The 25,000-nt window shown below is 41.5% G+C and overlaps 1 protein-coding gene across 1 annotated transcript; it reads left to right on the forward strand.

The window, feature by feature from the left end:
- Positions 1-830: 830 nt before the first annotated feature.
- LOC311143641 (ceramide synthase 6-like) lies at positions 831-24,780 on the forward strand. Its single transcript, XM_084179509.1, has 11 exons — positions 831-1,169; positions 4,542-4,647; positions 5,215-5,345; positions 12,416-12,473; positions 15,279-15,329; positions 15,487-15,579; positions 18,627-18,755; positions 19,167-19,273; positions 21,499-21,655; positions 23,387-23,410; positions 23,666-24,780. Exons 1-11 carry the CDS (start codon positions 1,000-1,002, stop codon positions 23,831-23,833), a joined length of 1,194 nt encoding a protein of 397 aa, XP_084035635.1. The 5' UTR covers positions 831-999; the 3' UTR covers positions 23,834-24,780.
- Positions 24,781-25,000: the final 220 nt, after the last annotated feature.

The following is a 25,000-nucleotide window of genomic DNA, read 5'->3' on the forward strand; positions in this document are numbered from 1 at the left end:
GCCAAATCAAATAATTAATAAATCAAATAAATTGCCTATTATTTGTTAGTAACTTGATAATAACTTAATTTAAACCAATTTAGTTGTATTAAACCTACGGCATTTCGTCTTTGATAAAAGTTTAGCCTGGATGTTACATTTGTTGCAGTGTATGTTCTATTTTGTGTCAACGTAGTGATGAAGATGTGACATTGTATCCTGGATCATGAAAGTTGCTACAAAGTATCACAGTGACCACTAATCAAATATGTCCACTAGATGGCATTATTATACCTTCAATCACATACCTAAATTCGTGGTGGCCATAAAATAATGTTGGCCTTTTAAATAAATATGAATAAAATTAAAATAATTATTAAATGTAAATTAGTCTATGTATTTACACTTATCTATTAATTTATCCTATAATTACCTCGACATGGACATTATAGCTTCTCTTCTGCTATGAGTGAGCTGGTCAGTAGGTGGCATGATTTACCAAGTATTCATGATGATACAGTGCGTATGCCTGATATTTCATAAATGGGACATTTGCCTAACCAAAACGTGGTAGGAACAGTCAGGATACGAATATATTATGAGTTGGCTAGCCTATCAACAATAGCCTAACCGTATTATTCTGCATGGGATTGGAGAAAGAATGACCTAATCCACAGTCAATGGACAGCCAGCCTATTCCATAAATTAAACTAAATACCTTGCTAGTGCCATAGGCTACACCACTTGAAACCATATACCTTTAAACGTGATACCTTTGGATTGCGACTGCATGTTTGACATGTCAATGCACCAATCACTTGCGGAGGAGCAGATGCCTACTTCCCTACAATGGAAAGAGCGAGGGGGTAAATCGACTGGCGGCGCATTCACTGATCCATCACACTACAAACCTGCAAAGATCGCCTGTGAGAGACTGTTGCAACTACGCTATAGGCCATTGATATCGCATTCATTTCTGGTCAATTAGTAAGGGGGACAAAGGGTCCATAATACAAGGAAATGGCAGGTATTTTGGCATGGTTTTGGAACGAGAGATTTTGGCTCCCTCACAATGTAACCTGGGCTGACCTAAAAAACACAGATGAGGCAACCTTCCCGCAATCTGAGGATTTGTATCTGGCTTGTCCTTTAGCCTTCTGCATCTTTATGATTCGACTGGTTTTCGAAAGGTGAGTGCATTTATAAGTTATATATTGGTATAACTGAAGATAATGTTGGGTTCGTTATATTTACATGTAGCCTAAAGAAAGCCTGTTTAGCTCACACGGAATGTCTAGACAATGACTTGCACATGGTGATGCGATGTATCCAATAAGGAAGGTAACGTTGTAGTTTCTCTATATGCCTGTCTGTATTGTCACAATGCTTTTTCGATATGTGTCAGATCAGTAGACCTCATTTGAATATGAATTATTTTCCATAATGAGATACATGTCGACCTAGCATCCAAGCTGCAAGTTGCAGCTGTCAGTAGGAGTCGAGGGCATTATTCGAGTCATGCTCATCTCATTTAGCCTAGGCTTCTATTGACCTCGGAAGGGTCTGTGCTGTTTATGTCTTAATGGTGATGAGTGTGTTTAGCGTCATGTAGCCTATTTGTTGTAAGCCTGCCTATCCCAAAAGTGTTGATGCTAGCCTGGTACACCACTCAGACACATGGGATGCTCTGTGCATCATGATACTTTTTTATAAAGGCTCATGATGTGGCATATAGGTGTGCATGCGTCAGTAGACTACAGTTGAAATATATCTTACTGTAGGCTACATACATGATGTCACTGATTGGATGCATGTCATAAGGTCATCCTGCTGTCACCACCATCACCATGACACCTCACTCACCAGCCCAACACATCCAGCCCACCTCACATACTGTAAACCGTCACAATGGAAATTTGACTTTTCATTGAAATACAGTACCAGTCAAAAGTTTGGACACACCTACTCATTCAAGGGTTTTTCTATATTTTTACTATTTTCTATATTGTAGAATAATAGTGAAGAGATCAACTATGAAATAACATATGGAATCATGTAGTAACCAAAAAAGTGTTAAACAAATCAAAATATATTTTAGATTTTAGATTCTTAAAAGTAGCCACCCTTTGCCTTGATGACAGCTTTGCACACTCTTGGCATTCTCTCAACCAGCTCCACCTGGAATGCTTTTCCAACAGTCTTTAAGGAGTTCCCACATATGCTCAGCACTTGTTGGCTGCTTTTCCTTCACGCTGCGGTCCAACTCATCCCAAACCATCTCAATTGGGTTGAGGTCGGGTGATTGTGGAGGCCAGGTCATCTTATGCAGCACTCCATCACTCTCCTTCTTGGTCAAAAAGCCCTTACACAGCCTGGATGTATGTTATGGGTCATTGTCCTGTTGAAAAACAAATGATAGTCCCACTAAGCGCAAACCAGATGGGATGGGGAATCGCTGCAGAATGCTGTGGTAGCCATGCTGGTTAAGTGTGCCTTGAATTCTAAATAAATCACAGACAGTGTCACCAGCAAAGCACCATCACACCTCCTCCTCCATGCTTCATGGTGGGAACCACACATAAAGAGATCATCCGTCACCTACTCTGTGTCTCACAAAGACACGGCGGTTGGAACCAAAAATCTCAAATTTGGACTCATCAGACCGAAGGACAGATTGCCACCGGTCTTATGTCCATTGCTCGTGTTTCTTGGCCCAAGCAAGTCACTTCTTGTTATTGTTGTCCTTTAGTAGTGGTCTTCTCTGAACAGTTCTTTTTTGTGGCGGTCCTCATGAGAGCCAGTTTCATCATAGCGCTTGATGGTTTTTGCGACTGCACTTGAAGAAACTTTCGAAGTTCTTGACATTTTCTGGATTGACTGACCTTCGTATCTTAAAGTAATGATGGACTGTTGTTTCTCTTTGCTTATTTGAGCTGTTCTTGCCATAATATGGACTTGGTCTTTTACCAAATAGGGCTATCTTCTGTACACAAACCCTACCTTGTCACAACACAACTGATTGGCTCAAACGCATTAAGAATGAAAGAAATTCCACAAATTAACTTTTAACAAGGCACACCTGTTAATTGAAATGCATTACAGGTGACTACCTCATGAAGCTGGTTGAGAGAATGCTAAGATTGTGCAAAGCTATCAAAGGCAAAGGGTGGCTACTTTGAAGAATCTCAAATATAAAATAATTTTGATTTGTTTAATACTTGTTTGGTTACTATATGATTCCGTATGTGTTATTTCATAGTTTTGATGTCTTCACTATTATTCTACAATGTAGAAAATAGTAAAAAATAAAGAAAAACCCTTGAATGAGTAGGTGTGTCCAAACTTTTGACTGGTACTGTATGTGTGCTGTATAAGTCTTCATGGGACAGTTGCGGCTTGTTGTTAAATGGACATTTTTACTGATGATATGACCTATAAAATATGTAGGCCAAACAAAGGAGTGAAGACTGAGGTTCCTGCTGTGAAGAGTGTTCCAAGACCAAGATGTGTGCTTTTTAATTGTAGATTATACACACAGCTTGCTTATGCATACACAAGCCTCACATTTACTATTATTGTACAAGGGCATCTATGATACTATTTGCTAAAACATACAGTAGTACTGGATTAGTATCCATTGAATCTGCCAACAACTGCTGTTGCCCTTGTGTTGCCTCTCACTGAGCACAGTAACTCTGTCAATGGCAGCTAGGCAGCTATAATTAGAAACTATATTTATACTGAGTCAGTGTTCACAATTCACTCACGCGTTTAACACATTAGGTTTTTATAGCTAAAACTGAAACATTGTGAGGCATAACATTTCCCCTTGAAAGGTCTGTTTAGGCTGGTCCCTCAGAGATTAGATTTTCTGATTGCTGACGACTCACTTCATTTGCAGAGTAAGGACTTTTTGAAGAATAGACTACTAGACCGCTAATCTCTCTCTCTCTCTCTCTCTCGCTCTCTCTCTCTCTCTCTCTCTCTCTCTCTCTCTCTCTCTCTCTCTCTCTCTCTCTCTCTCTCTCTCTCTCTCCCTCCCTCTCTCTCTCTCTCTCTCTCTCTCTCTCTCTCAGCTGTCTCTCTCTCTCACAGCTGTCTGCACATGGACATTTCATCTTGATCTTGGCATACACTTCCAGCAGTTTAATCTTCGATAACCCTTTGTCCATTAATGTGACTGTTACTCAATCATATAACTTCATGATGCCATCTTTCATTTATACAGTTGTCAAATTGAGCCAAATTCTTACATTGTGAATTGCTGACAATGTATACAGAAATACGGATTCAGCAATTCACACATTGTACTTATAGTTGGATAAGATTTTTAAGCTTTGAGATGTATTTTTAACAACTGGTTGTCAGTATTGTCAATGTTCCTGCCACGATTGTCCCAGTTTGCCACAAATAAAATCACTTTTATGATTAACAACAATTAGATGTTTGGGTTTGAGAGGACGCTGTTGTCTCAGACACTTCAGGACACTTCAGGATGGCCAAGCTGAGGCCACTGTACCCACTGTGAGAATATTCTGACATTGTTGTGTTATTCTTTGTAGGTTTATTGCCAGACCATGTGCCTTGGGTCTCAAGATACAAGCCAATGGACCACAGAAAGCCCAGCCCAATGCCATTTTGGAGAAGGTGTTCACTGCTATCACCAAGGTAAAAGTAGTGCCTGTGTTTCCACTATGTCATATCTTTGTTTGCATATTAGTACTGATATCTTTGTTTGCATTTTAGTACTGATAACTGTAGATTAAAAGCAATCTCTTTGCAAAAGGCATTGGATTCAGTTTGAGTCCAGAAAGCAAGACCTCATGTTTGAAAATATTTGTGCCTTGTTCTATTGACGCACCATGGTTATTATTCACGCAGAAAGGAAGTGAGATTCTTTAACAAATGCTCAGATTCACATACTGAGCAATTTAGCAGACTACCTCCACACAGTGTAGACATTCTCAGAGGTGGAAACAAAGGCCCTTTAGGGCTTCTTCTTTTCAGGAGATAACATAATTTTACTACCAATAGTGCATGATGTAAGTCGCTCTGGATAAGAGCGTCTGCTAAATGACTTAAATGTAAATGTAAATGCTGATGAAACGTTCAGACACTGATTGCCTATAATCTCTGTGAATATCAAGACTGTTTTAACTTCTGGCATGTCACACCTTTCCCACAATAATGGGCAGCCTTGTTAACAGTCTGGTATCTGGATCTTGTGTTTCCTAGCATCCAGATGAGAAGAGGTTGGAGGGCCTGTCCAAACAGCTGGACTGGGATGTGCGGACCATCCAGCGCTGGTTCCGACAGCGCAGGAACCAGGAGAAGCCCAGCACGCTGGCTCGCTTTTGTGAGAGCATGTAAGAGATTTCGACAGCTTCAGAATGCCACGTATTATCACTAATATAAACACGTGTGCATTTGTTCAGTGGAAACCGATTTTAGGTGTGGATACATAGACTTTCCAGTCGTTGCCTTTACTAGTTGAGCAGGCCTGTCAGAGTGGGCTCATGTCTGACACTAGTGGAGCACGCTGGCAGGCTGGCAGTGGGAGAGGCAGTGAGGCACAGAGTGGGTCTCTGATGCCCTGGGGCTCTGCTCACTCAGGGGCTCACTGTTGAAGGGATTCGCTGCTTAGATGACTGGCGCGGTCATTATTTGATCTTCAAAGAGAAATACCAGATTCAGTTTGTCGGTGTGAAAAGTGCCATGGTTCAGCAACTGGATTCAGTTACTTTAGTGGAATAACGTCTCACAAACGTCTCACAAAAGCATAGCCTCTATGTAACTAGAGAAAATCTCTGCCAGTTTTCTCAATATTTTAAGATAAAATGTAATAGAGGAAGAGACTGTCACAACTGATGTCCCTACATTTTAAATATATGCAGTGTCGTGTCTGTAGGCAGAATGGATTGGACGGACTCAGAATGGATTGGATGCCTGATTGGTTTTTCTGTTGTCTCATTTGCTTAAAATGCAATTTTGTAAACCGACCCAGGCACACTCGTCTCAGCAGTAATCCTACTGTAATTAGTGCCTTGTATACAGCTGTTTGGGTTTGAGAGGACGCTGTTGTCTCAGACACTTGAGGATGGCCAAGCTGAGGCCACTGTTCCCTTTTTCATAATGCTAAGAAAGAGAGTCACATTTAGACTGGAGACAGTAGATCCCAAAGAAGCTACATGCAGTTATTTATTTTGCAGCCTGTTTCACCTTCTGGTCCCCAGTCCCCAGTGGGGCACGTGCTTTGTTTTCTACCACAGTGCTGGTTTTCTGAACTGTTCTGCCCCCATCCCTCCATTCCTCTGTGGTTCAATTCTATAAGGAAGAAAATAACCAAAGGCAGCAGATGATATATTCCACTGAGCCTTAAAAGACAAAACTCAGATTTGTGTTTTGTAAAATAGAAAGTCTGGAACGGACAAAAATATTTGCAATAACTTATGTATGATAAAGAAGCAAACAACATTATGTAAACTCTGTTTCTGCTGCTTTCTGCTCTATGATGACCATAGAATACCATGGAACTGTATGGTGAGTGATGACTTCAGTATCATGCTTTCATGGCTTTGATTGCAACATGGTATTTAACAGGACCATGTATTTGGTACACGGTCACCAGCAAAAGTATATTCAGCGAAAGTAGTTGTGAGTCATAGTAATTGTACATAAATAGCATTGATTCCCCAGCACTTGAAGCACACTGTTTGACAGTGTTTGACTAACCAGTTGCCAAGCAACCATCTTCTTGACCTATCACATCAGGTCAATGCATCCAGCTCATTTGTTTTTAAAATTAATCAAGCACAGAGAGCTAAATTACTTGTGGCTTGATTATTTGAATTCCGTGACCGATGGCCTTTCTTTTCATTCACATGTTTAACACCTTCTCACAATGCAACTGTTTTGATTATGCAGATTCTGCATAATCACAATTTCCCTAAAAACAATTTCCCTACAACAACACAAGGGTGTATACACTAGTTTAACACTGGTGTTAGTCGAAAAGCAGCACAAGTGTGAATTCAACCAGTGGCAGAGACCTGGGTATTCTAGACCAATGCTACAGTACGCTAGTCTGCCCTGAGGCCTGCTACCCTGTCAGAGAAGTGGCCGGAGTGCCAGGGCTCTCACATCCTAGCGTCTGCATTCCAGGGTGAGTCACTGGCACTGGAGCCTGGACACCACTGCACTGCACTACCTCATGGCAGAGAGGGAGGCAGGCACGCCTAGTCCCAACCTCTGCTCTGCTCTGGGCTTACATACAGTGGCTTGCAAAAGTATTCACCCCCCTTGGCATTTTTCCTAGTTTGTTGCCTTACAACCTGGAATTAAAATTGTTTTTTTGAATCATTTGATTTACACAACATGCCTACCACTTTGAAGATGCAAAATACTTTTTATTGTGAAACAAACAAGAGAAATAAGACAAAAAATCAGAACTTGAGCGTGCATAACTATTCACCCCCCCTGTAGAGCCACCTTTTGCAGCAATTACAGCTGCAAGTCTCTTTGGGTATGTCTCTATAAGCTTGGCACATCTAGCTACTGGGATTTTTGCCCATTCTTCAAGGCAAAACTGCTCCAGCTCCTTCAAGTTGGATGGGTTCCGCTGGTGTACAGCAATCTTTAAGTCATACCACAGATTCTCAATTGGATTGAGGTCAGGGCTTTGTGATTGCCACTCCAAAACCTTGACTTTGTTGTCCTTAAGCCATTTTGCCACAACTTTGGAAGTATGTTTGGGGTCATTGTCCATTTGGAAGACCCATTTGCGACCAAGCTTTAACTTCCTGACTGATGTCTTGAGGTTGCTTCAATATATCCACATAATTTTCCTTCCTCATGATGCCATCTATTTTGTGAAGTGCACCAGTCCCTCCTGCAGCAAAGCACCCCCACAGCATGATGCTGCCACCCCCGTGCTTCACGGTTGGGATGGTGTTCTTCGGCTTGCAAGCCACCCCCTTTTTCCTCCAAACATAACGATGGTCATTATGGCCAAACAGTTCTATTTTTGTTTAATCAGACCAGAGGACATTTCTCCAAAAGGTACGATCTTTGTCCCCATGTGCAGTTGCAAACCGTAGTCTGGCTTTTCTATGGCGGTTTTGGAGCAGTGGCTTCTTCCTTGCTGAGCGGCCTTTCAGGTTATATCGACATAGGACTCGTTTTACTGTGGATATAGATACTTTTGTACCTGTTTCCTCCAGCATCTTCACAAGGTCCTTTGCTGTTGTTCTGGGATTGATTTGCACTTTTCGCACCAGTGTACGTTCATCTCTAGGAGACAGAACAAGTCTCCTTCCTGAGCGGTATGAGCGGTATGACGGCTGCATGGTCCCATGGTGTTTATACTTGCATACTATTGTTTGTACAGTTGAACGTGGAAATTGCTCCCAAGGATGAACCAGACTTGTGGAGGTCTACAATTATTTTTCTGAGGTCTTGGCTGATTTGTTTTGATTTTCCCATGATGTCAAGCAAAGAGGCACTGAGTTTGAAGGTAGGCCTTAAAATATATCCACAGGTACACCTCCAATTGACTCAAATGATGTCAATTAGCCTATCAGAAGCTTCTAAAGCCATGACATCCTTTTCTGGAATTTTCCAAGCTGTTTAAAGGCACAGTCAACTTAGTGTATGTAAATTTCTGACCCACTGGAATTGTGATACAGTGAAATAATCTGTCTCTAAACAATTGTTGGAAAAATTACTTCTGTCATGCACAAGTAGATGTCCTAACCGACTTGCCAAAACTATAGTTTGTTAACAAGAAATTTGTGGAGTAGTTGAAAAACCAGTTTTAATGACTCCAACCTAAGTGTATGTAAACTTCTGACTTCAACTGTGTGTATATACAGTGGGGAGAACAAGTATTTGATACACTGCCGATTTTGCAGGTTTTCCTACTTACAAAGCATGTCGAGGTCTGTAATTTTTATCATAGGTACACTTCCACTGTGAGAGACGGAATCTAAAACAAAAATCCAGAAAGTCACATTGTATGATTTTTAAGTAATTAATTTGCATTTTATTGCATAACATAAGTATTTGATCACCTACCAACCAGTAAGAATTCCGGCTCTCACAGACCTGTTAGTTTTTCTTTAAGAAGCCCTCCTGTTCTCCACTCATTACCTGTATTAACTGCACCTGTTTGAACTCGTTACCTGTATAAAAGACACCTGTCCACACACTCAATCAAACAGACTCCAACCTCACCACAATGGCCAAGACCAGAGAGCTGTGTAAGGACATCAGGGATAAAATTGTAGACCTGCATAAGGCTGGGATGGGCTACAGGACAATAGGCAAGCAGCTTGGTGAGAAGGCAACAACTGTTGGCGTAATTATTAGAAAATGGAAGAAGTTCAAGATGACGGTCAATCACCCTCGGTCTGGGGCTCCATGCAAGATCTCACCTCGTGGGGTATCAATGATCATGAGGAAGGTGAGGGATCAGCCCAGAACTACACGGCAGGACCTGGTCAATGACCTGAAGAGAGCTGGGACCACAGTCTCAAAGAAAACCATTAGTAACACACTACGCTGTCATGGATTAAAATCCTGCAGCACACGCAAGGTCCCCCTGCTCAAGCCAGCGCATGTCCAGGCCCATCTGAAGTTTGCCAATGACCATCTGGATGATCCACAGGAGGAATGGGAGAAGGTCATGTGGTCTGATGAGACAAAAATAGAGCTTTTTGGTCTAAACTCCACTCGCCGTGTTTGGAGGAAGAAGAAGGATGAGTACAACCCCAAGAACACCATCCCAACCGTGAAGCATGGAGGTGGAAACATCATTCTTTGGGGATGCTTTTCTGCAAAGGGGACAGGACGACTGTACCCTATTGAGGGGAGGATGGATGGGGCCATGTATCGCGAGATCCTGGCCAACAACCTCCTTCCCTCAGTAAGAGCATTGAAGATGGGTCGTGGCTGGGTCTTCCAGCATGACAACGACCCGAAACACACAGCCAGGGCAACTAAGGAGTGGCTCCGTAAGAAGCATCTAAAGGTCCTGGAGTGGCCTAGCCAGTCTCCAGACCTGAACCCAATAGAAAATCTTTGGAGGGAGCTGAAAGTCCGTATTGCCCAGCGACAGACCCGAAACCTGAAGGATCTGGAGGTCTGTATGGAGGAGTGGGCCAAAATCCCTGCTGCAGTGTGTGAAAACCTGGTCAAGACCTACAGGAAACGTATGATCTCTGTAATTGCAAACAAAGGTTTCTTTACCAAATATTAAGTTCTGCTTTTCTGATGTATCAAATACTTATGTCATGCAATAAAATGCAAATTAATTACTTAAAAATCCTACAATGTGAAATTACAGACCTCTACATGCTTTGTAAGTAGGAAAACCTGCAAAATCGGCAGTGTATCAAATACTTATTTTCCCCACTGTGTGTATATATATATATATATATATATATATATATATATATAACGAAGAAAAGAGAAGGGTCCTAAGCAATATGGAGGTACAGTGAGGGAAAAAAGTATTTGATCCCCTGCTGATTTTGTACGTTTGCCCACTGACAAAGACATGATCAGTCTATAATTTTAATGGTAGGTTTATTTGAACAGTGAGAGACAGAATAACAACAAAGACTTCCAGAAAAACGCATATCAAAAATGTTAGAAATTGATTTGCATTTTAATGAGGGAAATAAGTATTTGACCCCTCTGCAAAACATGACTTAGTACTTGGTGGCAAAGCCTTTGTTGGCAATCACAGAGGTCAGACATTTCTTGTAGTTGGCCACCAGGTTTGCACACATCTCAGGAGGGATTTTGTCCCACTCCTCTTTGCAGATCTTCTCCAAGTCATTAAGGTTTCGAGCCTGACATTTGGCAACTCGAACCTTCAGCTCCCTCCACAGATTTTCTATGGAATTAAGGTCTGGAGACTGGCTAGGCCACTCCAGGACCTTAATGTGCTTCATCTTGAGCCACTCCTTTGTTGCCTTGGCCGTTTGTTTTGTGTCATTGTCATGCTGGAATACCCATCCACGACCCATTTTCAATGCCCTGGCTGAGGGAAGGAGGTTCTCACCCAAGATTTGACGGTACATGGCCCCGTCCATCATCCCTTTGATGCGGTGAAGTTTTCCTGTCCCCTTAGCAGAAAAACACCCCCAAAGCATAATGTTTCCACCTCCATGTTTGACGGTGGGGATGGTGTTCTTGGGGTCATAGGCAGCATTCCTCCTCCTCCAAACACGGCGAGTTGAGTTGATGCCAAAGAGCTCGATTTTGGTCTCATCTGACCACAACACTTTCACCCAGTTCTCCTCTGAATCATTCAGATGTTCATTGGCAAACTTCAGACGGGCCTGTATATGTGCTTTCTTGAGCAGGGGGACCTTGCGGGCGCTGCAGGATTTCAGTCCTTCACGGCGTAGTGTGTTACCAATTGTTTTCTTGGTGACTATGGTCCCAGCTGCCTTGATCATTGACAAGATCATCCCGTGTAGTTCTGGGCTGATTCCTCACCGTTCTCATAATCATTGCAACTCCACGAGGTGAGATCTTGCATGGAGCCCCAGGCCGAGGGAGATTGACAGTTCTTTTGTGTTTCTTCCATTTGCGAATAATCGCACCAACTGTTGTCACCTTCTCACCAAGCTGCTTGGCGATGGTCTTGTAGCCCATTCCAGCCTTGTGTAGGTCTACAATCTTGTCCCTGACATCCTTGGAGAGCTCTTTGGTCTTGGCCATGGTGGAGATTTTGGAATCTGATTGATTGATTGCTTCTGTGGACATTTGTCTTTTATACAGGTAACAAGCTGAGATTAGGAGCACTCCCTTTAAGAGTGTGCTCCTAATCTCAGCTCGTTACCTGTATAAAAGACACCTGGGAGCCAGAAATCTTTCTGATTGAGAGGGGGTCAAATACTTATTTCCCTCATTAAAATGCAAATCAATTTATAACATTTTTGACATGCGTTTTTCTGGATTTTGTTGTTGTTATTCTGTCTCACTGTTCAAATAAACCTACCATTAAAATTATAGACTGATAATTTCTTTGTCAGTGGGCAAACGTACAAAATCAGCAGGGGATCAAATACTTTTTTCCCTCACTGTACATGTGCCATTTTGTAAATGTCTGATTATCAGCTGTTGTCAAACACACTTCCTCAAAAGTGTGCAGCAAATTCTACCTGATGAAAAGCCGAAATGAGTATGACATCCTGGCATTTAAAGCATACTTGACATTTCTATTTTCGCATACCCAAAAAGCCTACTATTTAGAACTTAAGTATGGGTATTCGGACCTAGCCAGTGGCTTTCTTGGCTGTCCTTGGATTGGCCTCCCTCACAGCAGCTCAGACATGGCCTCTCTTTGACATTCCACAGAGGATGCATCCAAACCCCAAAACTGTGTTACTGACTGATGTTCTGTTCTCTTTGTTTTTTTTCACAGGTGGAGATTTACATTTTACCTCTATGTATTTACCTATGGAGTGCGTTTCCTTAAAAAGGTGAGTGTGCTACATTTGACATTTATTTAATTGAATAGTATAAAAAGTTATTTCAGCACTTTTTGTATTGAGGACACATTCTTCAAGGAGGAGCTGTAACAGAGGCTTGCACTCTTGATGGATCTTGCTGTGCAAGGGGGACCAAGTGACAAATAATGCACCTCTCAAACACTCCAACCAGTTCTCACTGATAAATAATGGATAGATTTGCTCTCAGCACAGCATCCATTATGCAGATATTACTGTCTTCGAGCACATACACAGTTGAGACATACACAGTTGAGAAACTAGTTCCCTGTCAACTATCACCTTCAGTCTAACGCTATTGTTACTCTATGTTGAGATAGATACAGTGCCTTGCAAAAGTATTCATCCCCCTTGGCGTTTTTCCTATTTTGTTGCATTACAACCTGTAATTTAAATGAATTTTTATTTGGATTTCATGTAATGGACATACACAAAATAGTCCCAAAATTACTTAAATAACGGAAAAGTGGTGCGTGCATATGTATTCACCCCCTTTGCTATGAAGCCCCTAAATAAGATCTGGTGCAACAAATTACCTTCAGAAGTCACATAATTAGTTAAATCAAGTCCACCTGTGTGCAATCTAAGTGTCACATGATCTGTCACATGATCTCAGTACAGTATATATACACCTGTTCTGAAAGGCCCCAGAGTCTGCAACACCACAAAGCAAGGGGCACCACCAACCAAGCGGCACCATGAAGACCAAGGAGCTCTCTAAACAGGTCAGGGACAAAGTTGTGGAGAAGTACAGATCAGGGTTGGGTGGGTTATAAAAAAAATATCATAAACTTTGAACATCCCACGGAGCACCATTTCAATCCATTATAAAGAAAAATGGAACGAATATGGCACCACAACAAACCTGTCAAGACAGGGCCGCCCACCAAAACTCACAGACCAGGCAAGGAGGACATTAATCAGAGAGGCAACAAAGAAACCAAAGATAACCCTGAAGGAGCTGCAAACTCCACAGTGGAGATTTGAGTATCTGTCCATAGGACCACTGTAAGCCGTACACTCCAAAAAAATAAGCAAACACGTTTGGTGTTTGCCAAAAGCCATGTGGGAGACTCCCCGAACATATAGAAGAAGGTACTCTGGTCAGATGAGACTAAAATTGAGCTTTTTGGCCATCAAGGAAAACGCTATGTCTGCCGCAAACCCAACACCTCTCATCACCCCGAGAACTCCATCCCCACAGTGAAGCAAAAGGTGGCTCTACAAAGTATTGACTTTGGGGGGGGTGAATAGTTATGCACGCTCAAGTTTTCTGTTTTTGCTGTCTTATTTCTTGAAAAAAAATATTTTGCATCTTCAAAGTGGTAGGCATGTTGTGTAAATCACATGATACAAACCCCCCAAAAATCCATTTTAATTCCAGGTTGTAAGGCAACAAAATAGGAAAAATGCCAAGGGGGTGAATACTTTCGCAAGCCACTGTACGTGGATGAATGGATGGATGGGAGGAAATAACTGAAAATCACATCCTCATTACTTCGATGGTATCTCTTGACTTTTATGTGTGTTTCTCTGACTCTGTGCTCACTAATATTGTGTAATATATTGAGGCCAGAAGCCTTTTGTGTCTGTCGTAATTGAATGTTGCTGATGCTGCCGTTGATCAGGAATCATTATTAGGGGTGAATAGGAGATGTTGCGGCGAGGAGAATTTCTTATTGCAACAACTTGCATGACGACGCACATTGTGGAATGAGTTCATTCCCTGCAGTTGGGCCGGGGAGCGGGGGTGGAGACTCACTAGGCCCAACGTGCTTTCTGGTAGAAAAAGGGCCCTGTATTTATTAAAAATCTACACTATAGACCTACAAAATACATTCAACTCCCTCATGTAAGAGTCTGAGTTTGCATGTCAACTAAAGCAGAGTTAGCATTTTTAAGTAGGTTACATTTGTTTTGGTCCAGAATCATCTGTCTTTGAAGGCAAGCACCCTGTGAGACATGATGATGATGATAAGCAACTCATTACCCTGCCTTTGTAGTCTAGGTCCCTCTTGTGTCAAGACATAAGACAGTCTTAACCACATCCCCCAGGTCACTACAGCATTCATCATGTAGCCTGGGACCAGAATGAACATTCTCAGTCTGGTCCCCAGGGTAAAACACGTTCATGATTAATTTGCACTACTAGCATACAGCAAAAGTTTGCTTTGATTCAGTTAAGTTTCCCTTAATGAAAATACAATCCGACATGGTTACAGTCGCAAGTTTCTTGATGTGCTGGAGCTTAAGTAAACATTTAGTATTGAGCCAGAGGCAGCATAGCATTCAGGTGTGGCGATCAATAGCACTTTATGAATGTAATACACTTTTGGAAACAGCATAACTGTAGCGGGTGATGTTGGACGGAGTCAGACGCAGGAGACTAAATCACAGAATAACTGGTTTAATCAATAAACAGAGGTACGCAGCAATGCGTAATACACACCAGTGCGGACAAACGGCGCACTGGGGAAAATAAGGCACACGGGTGAACAACCTAGCGATACACAATATAATCGAGCTCCACCGAGCTATAATCTCCTCTTACAATAAATAATCACACACAAAGTCCAGGAGGCAGAGGGAACACTTGTACAGGTATTGATGAGAGGATATGAACCAGGTGTGTGTAATAATATATGAGGAGTGGCAGTGGCTAGAAGGCCGGTGACGACGAACACCGAAGCCTGCCCGAACAAGGAGAGGAGGCAGCTTCTGAAGAAGTCGTGACAATAACAATACATTAATATTCTCTTCATTTTTTTTGCTCTGGAGACCCCATGGCTATGGAACACAAGAGAGTGCTGGTACGACTATCCTTATCAGGTAATGTTTTGATCATGAGAAAAGTCTCTGTTAATTCTTTACACCTAGCTATAACAGTTATTGTATTTGAAAGGTCTGTTACACCTAGTTTTGATCTAACTTTTTATTGATTTGTGTGTGTGTGTGTGTGTGTGTGTGTGTGTGTGTATTTTCACAGCCACTGACAGTGGACATCCACTATTACTATATACTGGAGCTGTCTTTCTACCTGTCCCTACTCTTCTCCCAGTTCACAGATATCAGGAGGAAGGTAGGATACCAATTTAGTCAATTAATTCATATAATATAGTTGATCAATGTTTGTTTATCACATTGCTTGCGCCATAGATATTTGTTTGCATATGATTACACACCCATTTCAAGGTAATTCTGTTAATAATAATACAAAATAAAACTACTAATAATTATTATTTATAATAAAGCCATTATTAAAGGGATAATCCACTCCAAACCATTAACAGTGTTAAACAGTGTTAAATAACACATATGTGATCAATATTTATTTGTGAACAAATGTTTCATTTTGTCTTTATAACAAGGTTGGTAGCAACGTGAAAATCATTGTGGAGATCTGTTGCAGCTCAAGTCGACGACAAAACCCACAATGCAATGCCTTCTCTGGGCTGGCTGGCTACACACAATAATGCCAAAGTCAATATTAGCATGTGAAGTAGCTAAACAAACTGCACTATCAATTTAGGAGTCTATCTCACCGAGTTCAACTTGCAATTCTCTGCCCAGAGCGAGTAGAGTACGTTGCTATGGCAACAACAGCCGTTTCCCACAGACACACAGGGCGCATTGCGAGATGGTACTTGAAGGAAAAACTGAGTTGAATAATTTGGTACGCTGTTTAGATTGAGCACATCTAAGCAAAATATATACATTGTCATGACGATATAAACAGATGGATGTGTTCTAGACGAGAATGCTCATACAATCTATTAGCTGATTTGGCAATCTGGAGTGCAGGTAATTGTTTGAAAAGCGTTATGAAATGTGATAGTGTGTTATCCCCTATCACCAGTGACGAGAACCATGTAGCTATGACGATTTCCTGATTTCACAGACGGACCACTTAGAAGTTAAATCATGGGGAACATTTTTATTTTACCCACTGATAGAACATAAGCTTTCACCAAATTGACAGGAGTGTCATGATTTTTATTTATGGGGTGGATTATCCCTTTAAGTCAAAGGGAAAGGCCTCATAACTGGTGTAGAACATTCTGAAACCAAATGTGTTCGTTTTTTTCCTTCGTAGTCAGTACTATTGTGCAGCTCCAGCTTTGATTTACACAGTAGTCATCTCAGAGTGAAGCCTTAATTATTGTTTGTCTGCATTCAGGCCTCCTCCTATTGTCTGTTCCATGATTTGGTTTTATTTGATCTATGTCCCTATTTTTTTGCCTGTGCCTTGGTGTGGTGTTTAGTCTCTGCTCTGTGTAATCACAGGCCTCTGAGAGGAGGAGATGGATTAGTGTTTGCTCATAACTTTTATGAGTGGAATTTTCTGGCAGGCATTCTAAACCGTTTTCCCCTCATATTTGTTTTGGATTGAGTCTTATTTCAGTGTTCAGTTCCTAGAATCTGGAGATTACCTTTCTCCATTTAATTTTTTTCAGCGTAATGTCATTCCTTGTCCCCACTGATGAAAACTGTCATTTTAAGAATTAAAAAGATTCATTGAAATATTTCATATTGAATACGAATTGAGACACAATATATGGTTTCAAGTTAGTGTTGATATCTGTGAGTGTGTTTTATCTGAGGCGATTTTGTTAGTAGCACATGGTGGTTATATCACCTTCGTAACCTAGCCTATCGCTCCACTTCATCCTGAATGATGTTTAAACACAGTAATTGAGGGTCAAACAAACAGCTGTGATGACATCAGGCCCAGTTTTGTGACCCACTCACACTTAATCCCCAGACTAAAGATAAATAATACATGGAACATGCACGCACAGCCACTATGGAAAAGACTGCTGCAGAACTGCTCATGTGCAGACAGACATGTGTCTGTTCACACATTTGATACACACACGCACACATGCACTCGTTCTAATACATCCCATAGTCGGGTTGTCAGATTGATTTTACAGGTCAGGGCTTCTCCATGTTTGAGCTGTAAATATTGCCTCTGCTTCTGTTCTTTTCAAAGAGCTATGCTAGGCTATCTTCTTTAGCACTGTTGAGCGGTGTTAAGAACAAAGGGTAGAATATAGGGGGCTGTTATTGTTTATGGAGGGCCCACCTTGGCCATGGTATTTCCTTTTCTTTATAACCAGCTCCCCAGTTGAGTTCACAGAATGTCATTTTGCATGCCTCCCATCTCTTCCTTCTCTCTCTGCCCCACCCTGTCCACTCCACTGCACACCGAACACTCACTCCATCACTCACAGCTGTCCCATGATGCCATGGTGTTTATGCCCTCACCTCTCATCTCCGTGTTGACTGTTGGCATGTTGTCTGTTTTTGTTTCTCCTTTCAGTTTTTTCATGCACAAAGCCACGCACTGAGGAGGTCCTCTGCACCCCCTGCCAATTCCAGTATGTTCCCTGCACTCTATTGCAATGCTTCCATTCTGTATTTGCACCTATGCTCTTCCACCTCCTCTTGCTCTGGGCCGGCTGCTCCGCTGCTGTCCTGCTGTACTGAGCCTCTTCAACCCTGTGGGGCACAAGAGGGCTCTAGCATGCCATCCATATCCACCCACAGCCACAGCCTCACTCATCAAGAGATATTAACCAGGCTAGACTCATCTGACCAGACTACACTTTAGCTGTAGTACATGTAGACTCTCCTCTCTTTTTAGTACATTTTTTACTAGACTTCATTAATTCATTTGTGAAAATAATAACTGCCAAGCCACCAAAGTAGATGAGAAAGGAATGTGTTAGCTGCCCTTGAGTCCTGCATTCAGAGAAACAACAGAATTGTCAGCACAAAGCAAAAGCAGATGGGGAGGGAAGTTGAATTGACAGCATATATGGTCATTTATAGAGTTTAGTGTTTACAATAGGCAATTTCCTTGTCAGAATGTCACCCGCACCATGTCACCATAGATGTTCTGCATAGTGTGCAGCCAGCAAGTGTACAAGGGGCTGAAGAGTCCACTTATCTACTGTGAGCACAAAGAATACAGCAGCAGTCATGTTCTCTGCATGACGCAGAAGCTTTCATAAAACCCATATGCTGTACATGTCCCCTTGCTGTGAGTCAAATGATAGAGAGCTGTTAATGCTTTCTCCCTCTGCCATTGTGTGACATGACTATGATGCCTGTGTCCCCCAGGACTTCCTGATCATGTTCCTGCACCACTTGGCGACAATCTCCCTCATCACCTTTTCCTATGTCAACAACATGGCTAGAGTGGGCACACTGGTCATGTGTCTCCACGACTCCGCCGACATCCTGATGGAGGTGAGTAGAGACATGGGACTCGTAGAGCGAGGCACGTTCAGATGTCATGTAGAACAAACCTGCCTCTCTGGTATGTAGAAACATGAATTTTCTCATTTCAATGAATAACATTTCTCTCTGCAACGTTCCACAACCTTTGCCTACTGAATGTGGCCCTGATGTGTGTTCTTCACACCTCATGGACATGTGGGAGGGTCCTGTGTTCCTTTTGTAATTGTTTTAGAATCACAACCAAGCCATCACACAGTGAGGTCAATTAGCACAGTAGCTATCGGGGAAATCGGCCATCTGTAGATTTCAATTATGTACTGCCAAAAACAATTTCAGTGTATGAAAAAGATAGATACAACATCCATCTTTGTTCTTGTAACCATTTTGCATGTGAACGTGTGTCTGTGTCATCTGTTGCAGGCTGCCAAAATGGCCAACTATGCCAAGTTTCAGAGACTTTGCAACCTCCTGTTTGTCATGTTTGCAATGGTCTTCATCAGCTCCAGGCTGGGTGTCTATCCTGTCTGGTAAGGATGCTTTGTCTCTACATAGAATGGGTACATCCCAAATGGCTCCCTATGGCCACTGGTCAAAAGTAGTGCACTATGTAGGGAATAGGGTGGCATTTGGGACGCAGCGCAATGTCTTCTCTGTGAAAACTACAGCTCAATTGAAACAATGGGCTCGAGTGCATTTTAGATGCACTTTTGTGCTGCCAGTTGAGACAAACAATGATACTGTATATCGGAGAATGTTTGTTTCTGTGTATAATCTGTCTCCGAATACAGGAGGCTTGAATGTACTGTAGATCTCAGAATATTGACACTTTCCAAATGGGCTTTGCAATTTTTCCAGGAAGGTTTTCATTTTATACAGGTCTTGGTGAGTTTTGTTGCTTAGTAATAGTTACTATGGATACTACAGCAACAATATGGACGTACGTATCTTCTCCAGTAAAGAGAGAGAGGGGAATAAGATGAAAGACGAATACGGACCATTATTTTGAGATAATTGAATGATGTAAACCAGGGTCAAATTGACACTGGATCTAAAATGGCACATTCATTTACACTTTGAACATCTCAATTAACTAACTCATTATGTTATCACAGTGCCTGTGTCAGTTGGTATCAATGCCAGAATGTTGTCTTTTACATATTGGACTTCCAATTAGATGACGAATTTGGATTGCACCGGAATGCATTTGATATGTCATCAGCGAGGCATCCTGCCGTTGATGAGAGAGAAGCAGTAGCAAATCAGTCATAGTACATGAATACGTGCGCACCATCTTACTGTGTCATGTCCTTGTCACACTCTCAGCAGTACCGTCACTGTAAGAAGAGAAAAGGGACGTGATTTACTATCCTGCTCTGAGACGACACCCCTTCTTTATCAACAACAATATATTTTATTTTGAGACCACACTTGAGGACAGAGCTGTTTTAGAACCGGATCAAAATATACAAACAACTCTTTATCGCCAGGGTAGTGGGTTCGATCCCCGGGACCACCCATACGTAAAAATGTATGCACACGCTTTGGATAAAAGCGTCTGCTAAATGGCATATTATTATTATTATTATTATTATTATTTATTCTAAAGATATTAAACCTCTACAGTACAGTGCACTGTCTCTAAAGAAATGTAAATCCTTTAGAAATGTCTTGTTCAGAGATTTCCTCTTGTTAGTATACTGTCGTGGGTTATACAGTATATCACAGTGCAGGCAGAGTGCACCACAGCAACCAGAAAGGTGGCATTACTGTATAGCTGTTGCCATGGCTTCAGTATCAGCAGGGTTCATATCATGGACAATTATTGGTCCAGCTATATCTCTACCTTCACTGAAATAGCTAAATAGCTATCAAGCCATTCACCATCAGACAAGTGAATGAAGGATTTAACATGTTCTTTAAAGTAGGTCTAATAGTGTCTGCATTATATGACAGATTGACTTCATACAGTAAAGGTACAAGCGCTGCTTGAGCTTTTCCACACAGTACAGTGTAGCTGTGAGAAGGGATAAAGGTATTTGTCTGTCTGTCTGTCTGTCTGTCTGTGTCTCCTGGGTGATAATTATCCTTGGCTGTTAAGAGTGAGTCTGTCTGTCTATCTGTCTGTCTGTGTGATGTGGAGGATGGAGAGCAAGCTAGGGCAGCGTTTCCCGAACTCGGTCCTCTGGACCCCAAGAGGAGCACGTTTTGGTTTTTGCCCTAGCACTATCAAAGCTTGATGATTAGTTGATTATTTGAATCAGCTGTGTAGTGCTAGGGCAAAAACCAAAACGTGCACCCCTTGGGGTCCCGAGGACCGAGTTTGAGAAACCCTGAGCTAGGGGCTGAAGGCTCCGGACGTTAGCCTATTATGTTGTCCCTGAGGGTCTCTCTCAACCACCTGGCCATGCCTATTCCTACTCTCTACCTTAGAGCACCGAGAACATTTACTGTCTTCTCTTCTGTTCACCTAGCATTCTAAGGGTTGTCTAACAAGTAGCTTATTTGGTTACAGCTGCCTCAGATGGGCTTTTCTGGCATGTACTTTAGTTGACAGGTTTTTTTTTATTTCAAAGAGAGAGACATATTAAAACCAATAAGTATTTCCAGTCTGTTACCAAATTCCCAATAGAGACGTTGTTGTCTCATTACTACATCCTGTCGCTATGAGCTGCACTGAATGTGTGTGTAGTGTGGTTTACTTGTCAAATTAGTTAACTAATTCTTTATCTATCTCTCTCTCTCTTTCTCGTAGGATTTTAAACACTACCTTGTTTGAGAGCTGGGAGATCGTGGGGCCGTACCCATCCTGGTGGGTGTTCAACCTGCTGCTATTCCTGCTGCAGTTCCTGCACTCCTTCTGGTCCTACCTCATAGTGAAGATAGCCTGTCGAGCAATCTCCAGAGGAAAGGTGAGAGACAAAGGGAGAATCTCAATTGCATTTTCTTTATTTTTTTTCTTCTTTATTTTTACTATTTTATACATTGTAGAATAATAGTGAAGACATCAAAACTATGAAATAACACACATGGAATCATGTAGTAACCAAAAAAGTGTTAAACAAATTGAGATTCTTCAAATAGCCACCCTTTGCATTGATGACAGCTTTGCACACTCTTGGCATTCTCTCAACCAGCTTCACCTGGAATGCTTTTCCAACAGTCTTGAAGGAGTTCCCTCATATGCTGAGCACTTTTTGGCTGCTTTTCCTTCACTCTGCGGTCCGACTCATCCCAAACCATCTCAATTTGGTTGAGGTCGGGGGATTGTGGAGGCCAGGTCATCTTATGCAGCATTCCATCACTCTCCTTCTTGGTAAAATAGCCCTTACACAGCCTGGAGGTGTGTTGGGTCATTGTCCTGTTGAAAAACAAATGATAGTCCCACTAAGCCCAAACCAGATGGGATGGCGTATCGCTGCAGAATGCTGTAGTAGCCATGCTGGTTAACTGTGCCTTGAATTCTAAATAAATCACAGACAGTGTCACCAGCAAAGCACCCACACACCATAACACCTCCTCCTCCATGCTTTACGGTGGGAAATACACATGCGGAGATCATCCGTTCACCCACACCGCGTCTCACAAAGACACAGTAGTTGGAACCAAAAATCTCAAATTTGGACTCCAAATGTCCATTGCTCGTGTTTCTTGGCCAAAGCAAGTCTCTTCTTCTTATTGGTGTCCTTTAGTAGTGGTTTCTTTGCAGCAATTAGACCATGAAGGCCTGATTCACACAGTCTCCTCTGAACAGTTGATGTTGAGATGTGTTTGTTACTTGAACTCTGAATCATTTATTTGGCCTGCAATTTCTGAGGCTGGTAACTCTAATGAACTTATCCTCTGCAGCAGAGGTAACTCTGGGTCTTCCATTCCTGTGGCGGTCCTCATGAGACCCAGTTTCATCATAGCGCTTGATGGTTTTTGCGAATTTTCCGTATTGACTTAACGTCATGTCTTAAAGTAATGATGGACTGTCGTTTCTCTTTGCTTATTTGAGCTGTTCTTGCCATAACATGGACTTGGTCTTTTACCAAATAGGGCTATCTTTTGTATACCACCCCTACCTTGTCACAACACAACTGATTGGCTCAAATGCATTAAGAAGGAAAGAAATTCCACAAATTCACTTTTAAGAAGACACACCTGTTAATTGAAATACATTCCAGGTGACTACCTAATGAAGCTGGTTGAGAGAATGCCAAGAGTGTGCAAAGCTGTCATCAAGGCAAAGGGTGGCTATTTGAAAAATCTCAAATATAAAATATATTTTGATTTGTTTAACACTTTTCTGGTTACTACATGATTCCATATGTGTTATTTCATAGTTTTGATGTCTTCACTATTATGCTACAATTATATAAAAATAAAGAAAAACCCTTGAATGAGTAGGTGTGTCCAAACGTTTGACCGGTAGTGTAGTTAGAAAATAATTCCCATTATGTATGTAGTTAGAATTTAGTAACACCATGTTACCTTTTGTAATTGTAAATGCAAAGCATAGCATTGGGGAATCTTAGCATTCAAGCTCACCATACATGTACTGTATTACAGGAGCTATTCACTAAAGAGCCTGTTTTGTTGTCAATAACCTTAATTGATTTTACTACTCTATCCCTTATGCTAACCTTTCAACCTTCAAGACAGGGAAGTGGAATCCTTTACATGTAAGTAGTTGGAACAGAAGGAGAATAAACGTATTTGTGTATTGTCACATGCCGTCTCACTACCAAGTCACAATCACAGATTGTTCTGACACGACATCCCTTGTGTTTTTATTTACATTTTCATCTTATTTGTAAAATGGGGAAACCAGTTGTAAAATGAAGAAACCAATAGCGATGGCCAACTGCTTGTACTTCCTCTGTCATGACATCAGATGGTATATGAGCTGTTCTGACAGCGCATGCACATCTCCACAGGTGTCGAAAGACGACCGCAGTGACATTGAGTCCAGCTCTGACGAGGACAACGGTCCTCCGCCAGCTCCTGTTCAGAAGCACCACAACAGCACCACCAACGGGACCAATAAAGCACACAGGACCAATGGGTATCAGTCAGCAGGGGCCCTTGGTCCAGAGGAACACTAACAGCCGCTATGAGACATTATAAGCACTGGAGCAAAGCTGCAGACACCATTCATAAATACTACATGTGTGCGTATGCGACATGAACAACATTGCCTGTCTGGTACTGGAAGTTCTTAATAGAAATCTATGAATGCAGTTTAGTTTTCAGTTTGATTATTTCCATGTTTCCCTTCTCATTTTATTATCTTTCTCTATATTTGCATCAAACTGCATTCAATTAAATATCAAAGCACTCCTGTCGGTACAGCCCACTCTCTCTGTTTAGCCAATGAATGAAAGCATTCCTGTCGGTACAGCCCACTCTCTCTGTTTAGCCAATGAATGAAAGCATTCCACTATTATGGCGAAAGCATGATGTTTAAACGGAGTCTGACTGGCGTACTTGGGGTGGTTAATTATGTTAGTGTCTTTATGTTATTTATTTTTGAAAGATATATGTTTGCAAATTATTGTCAACATGTCTCAACTACGTTATTGTCAGTGTTAAGATTGGCTAATTATGAACCAATCCATAATGTGTATCATTTCACTATTCCATCAACAGGTAGACACATTACAGCATGAGTCTTGTCATTGGCAAAATGCTAAACAATTTGATTTGTTTTCAATGCCCCCCCCCCCCACTTGCTAAAACCGTGCTTGCATTTGTTTTGTTCACAAATGAATAGTAATGTGTTCTTACAACAATGCATTATTATGGGAAATACAAACACACATTATCCATCCATAAGCTGTAAAAGAGATCAGTAACAGTATTATGTATGTGTGTGTAAAAATGGGGCCATGCTATATTTCAAATTAAAGCATTTTGTTATAAGTATTCTACAACATTTCTGGTAAGTATTTCATGAATTGTTCATGGCCCTCTTGGAAGACAGATTAAGGTATTATTAAGCAATGATGCATTTAAAACCCTTGACAATATTAAAGATTGCAAGTAAGAAAGTATGTTTGTCTATCTGATTAATTTAAATTATCAGGTACTGTGCATACTTGTTCTTGTGACAAGCAACTGAGTAATATTGGTAGATTACAGAATTTGAATTTTGTGGCATGGCAAGTTGATGATGAATGATTATTTTTTAGTTACAAAACCTCTTGAAACTGATGTCCTCTCAAGTTAATCATTAATGGGATTGCATAATCATGACTGAATTCTTGTCATTG

The sequence above is a fragment of the Coregonus lavaretus genome, assembly GCF_964263955.1.
Source record: "Coregonus lavaretus genome assembly, chromosome: 16".
NCBI lineage: Eukaryota > Metazoa > Chordata > Actinopteri > Salmoniformes > Salmonidae > Coregonus > Coregonus lavaretus.

What these genes read in the sequence shown, in the direction of transcription:
- LOC311143641 (XM_084179509.1), top strand. Translation starts at nt 1,000, where the DNA reads ATGGCAGGTATTTTGGCATGGTTTTGGAACGAGAGATTTTGGCTCCCT. An exon ending in GCTCGCTTTTGTGAGAGCAT is followed by an intron (nt 5,346 to 12,415) that starts GTAAGAGATTTC and finishes TTTTTTTCACAG; the next exon opens with GTGGAGATTTACATTTTACC. An exon ending in GAGCAATCTCCAGAGGAAAG is followed by an intron (nt 21,656 to 23,386) that starts GTGAGAGACAAA and finishes TCAACCTTCAAG; the next exon opens with ACAGGGAAGTGGAATCCTTT.